Source organism: Sinocyclocheilus grahami, unplaced genomic scaffold (assembly GCF_001515645.1).
Source record: "Sinocyclocheilus grahami isolate Dianchi unplaced genomic scaffold, SAMN03320097.WGS_v1.1 scaffold677.1, whole genome shotgun sequence".
In the NCBI taxonomy this organism is placed as follows: Eukaryota; Metazoa; Chordata; class Actinopteri; order Cypriniformes; family Cyprinidae; genus Sinocyclocheilus; species Sinocyclocheilus grahami.
The window spans coordinates 48,393-51,628 of NW_015505856.1; the positions used below are offsets into that span (position 1 = coordinate 48,393).

General features: G+C 34.5%; 1 protein-coding gene across 1 annotated transcript in view; it reads left to right on the top strand.

The window, feature by feature from the left end:
• The window catches only part of LOC107559181 (uncharacterized), a 59,314-nt gene that overhangs the window by 18,851 nt on the left and 37,227 nt on the right, over positions 1 to 3,236 (top strand). The window contains exon 17 of the mRNA XM_016242938.1: positions 118 to 193. Coding sequence (XP_016098424.1) covers positions 118 to 193 — 76 coding nt within the window. The remainder of the gene's footprint in view (positions 1 to 117; positions 194 to 3,236) is intronic.

Below are 3,236 nucleotides of genomic sequence, written 5' to 3' on the forward strand. Positions count from 1 at the left end.
GTGTTTCAGAAAGGCGGGGCATAGAGGAGAAACGATAATGTACAGAATTAGAACTCAACATAAATCAGAACTGGATTGCATGTCATCACAAACACTGACGTGTGGCTTTGCCAACAGCAGTATTGTTGTACACAGATGAAGAGAGTGAAGTGAAGGGATTCCTGCAGTGTCTGCCCTACATCTCACAGCTGAGGTGAGTGAAAAAGGCCACCCTTGCTTGTTTTGTTATATTCAGTGCTACAATTAAATTAATGTAATTAACTTAAATATTCTTTAAGCAATATGAATTAGAACTCAACATAAATCAGAACTGGATTGCATGTCATCACAAACACTGACGTGTGGCTTTGCCAACAGCAGTATTGTTGTAAGTAGATCTGTTGTTGAAATCCTGCTCTCACCCTCATTTAGTCAGTTGTTTTTTCATTTTTGCATTGTGTATCTATTGTAGCTACAATCACACAACACATATTCAAATATTTGCATGTTTAAATATACATTGCACATTACATCTGTCTTTCAGAGCATGTGCACAAAAACTTTGTTGTTATTATATTTTCAGAATACAACAAAGTGTCCCAAAGTCTAGTGTTGTTTTTGCTCTCCAGTCACATTTAAATATTCACATTTTAATATATGAGTGTGTTGTAGGTCTGTGTAGCAACTCATCATTTAATTAGTATTACGTTATTAATGTAATAAAATGTTCAATGTTTTCAAAGCGTAATAAAATCTAGAGCTAATAATGTAAAAATTATTTTTACATTTTGGGAAATGTATTGCATTATAAACTAACCAAAAATATTAATGCAAGATCTTTTTAAAACATAAAAAATTGGTATTCCTTTACAGTAATTTTTTTTATATTCTATATCTATATATAATCTATATTCTATACCTATATATCCATTCTTAAACTTCCTACCTAATACACCAGATATAAATATTCATGTAATTACTGCTACTACTACTATTGCTGTTGTTGTTGTTGATGATGATGTTGATATTAATTTTATAATATTAATACTTAATATTATTATTACTACTTATATATACTTCAGCCAAAAACACTTGTATTAAGTTAAAAGTTAATGTGCATTATTTTAATTTGGCAAAAGATGTACATATTGTTAAATGACAAACAGTGTGCAATACCAACACTGTGTACAAAGTGCAGTCTACATATTGTGAGGTGGGGCCTTTGTTGTTGATGATGATGTTGATATTAATTTTATAATATTAATACTTAATATTATTATTACTACTTATATATACTTCAGCCAAAAACATTTGTATTAAGTTAAAAGTTAATGTGCATTATTTTAATTTGGCAAAAGATGTACATATTGTTAAATGACAAACAGTGTGCAATACCAACACTGTACAAAGTGCAGTCTACATATTGTGAGGTGGGGCCTCCATGGATCGGATCTGTTGGTTCAGCACATCCCATAGATGCTCAGTCGGATTGAGATCTGGGGAATTTGGTGGCCAGGGCAACATCTTGAACTCTTCATCATGTTCTTCAAACCATTCCTGATCAATGTGTGCAGTGTAGTAGCAGTGAGCATTATTCTGCTGAAAGAGGCCACTGCCATCAGGGAACACCATTGCATGAAGGGCTGTAGGTGCTCTGCAACAATACACAAATGCCAGGACATAAGGTTTCCCAGTAGAACATTGCCCAGATCATAACACTGCCTTCACCACCCTGCCTTCTTCCCATAGTGCATCCTGCTCTGACCCAGTTGTCTGTCACCATTTGTCCCTTGCAAAGTCACTCATATCTTTTCGATTGCCCATTTTATTCTACTTCCAACACATGACACTTACAAACGGTTTACTTACTGCCTAATGTACACTCTTTAAAAAAAGGTGCCAGGGAGAATCAAAAAGGGGGTTTCACGGCGATGCCATAGAACCATTTTTGGTTCCCTGAAGAACCATTTCTTTCTTGGTGCCATAAAGAACCATTTCTGGTACTACAAAGAAACCTTTTTAAAGGTTCTACAAAGAACCACTGATGAAAAGGTTCTTTACGGGCCCATTTCTTCCAGATCAATATCCTCACATTTATTTGTTCATAAAATAACTTTGAAAATAAAATCCAGAAGTAACAAGACTTAACAAAATGAATGATTAAAATGTTTATTGCATTTACAGTATACATCATACCTTGATGATCACTGTGACTTACTATGCCCTTTTTTCATCCTGTGGAAACTGCCACTGGTGGTTCAAAGAGTTGCTGCTTTTACAGTCCTTCTGATGAATGGTTGAGGCTGGGTTCACAGGATCCTGTAACAAAAAAAAAACAGACTTTCATAATGTAATTACCTTGTAAATGCAAAATAATAGACCTGCCACTTTTGCTATGTAATATGTTACTTTGTTGTTCATATTATTACTATTTTTAAAAATCACTCAGAAACATTTTACATACAAATTTACAGATTTTTAAATATAAAATATTTCTAAGCACTTTGTTTTATGAGTGCAAGTATTTAACTGATGTATCAATCAGTATACAAACACACTGAAGCGACTATCTGTCTAACAAAGATTTACATTAACATCAACTATAAATCTGTTATTTAAAGTTGACATGAAAGTCGACTTTCATGGAAGTTGAGATTGTCCTTTTTTCCCTATTGTGACGTATATCTGAGTGAAACGGCTTCTGAAATTAGAAAAAATGTAGGGTGGGGCTTGATTTTTGTCCTTTGGGAATTAATTGGATTGTTGGAAGCTGGGTGTTGCTAACAAAATGGAGGCAGAAATTAGACAGACCCCAATAGCCCCACCCTCACGCCAAAGCATATGACAGGAAGAGAAGAGCAGAGGTGTAAAGAGTACCTAAAAACCATACTTGAGTAAAAGTACAGATACCTTACAGTGAAAATTACTCCACTACACGTTACAAGTCACCAATTCCAAAACAACTTGAGTAAAAGTCTTAGCGTATATAATTTTAACAGTACTTAAGTATTTTACCTATACTAAAGATAGGCTCAAAATGCACTAGTCAAAGAGACATGCCAGTCAAAAACTGCAACGTTGTGGAGAAGCTGCGGAAAACAGGCAGAGGCAAGGATCTATGTGCAGGTATTTAATGGAAGAACAAACAATAAGCCAAAAACCAAAGGGAACAAAGAACAGAATGACTGGCAAACAGACAACCAGTACATTCAACAACTCACAAGGAACTAAAGAACAACTAGGGCTATATATACACA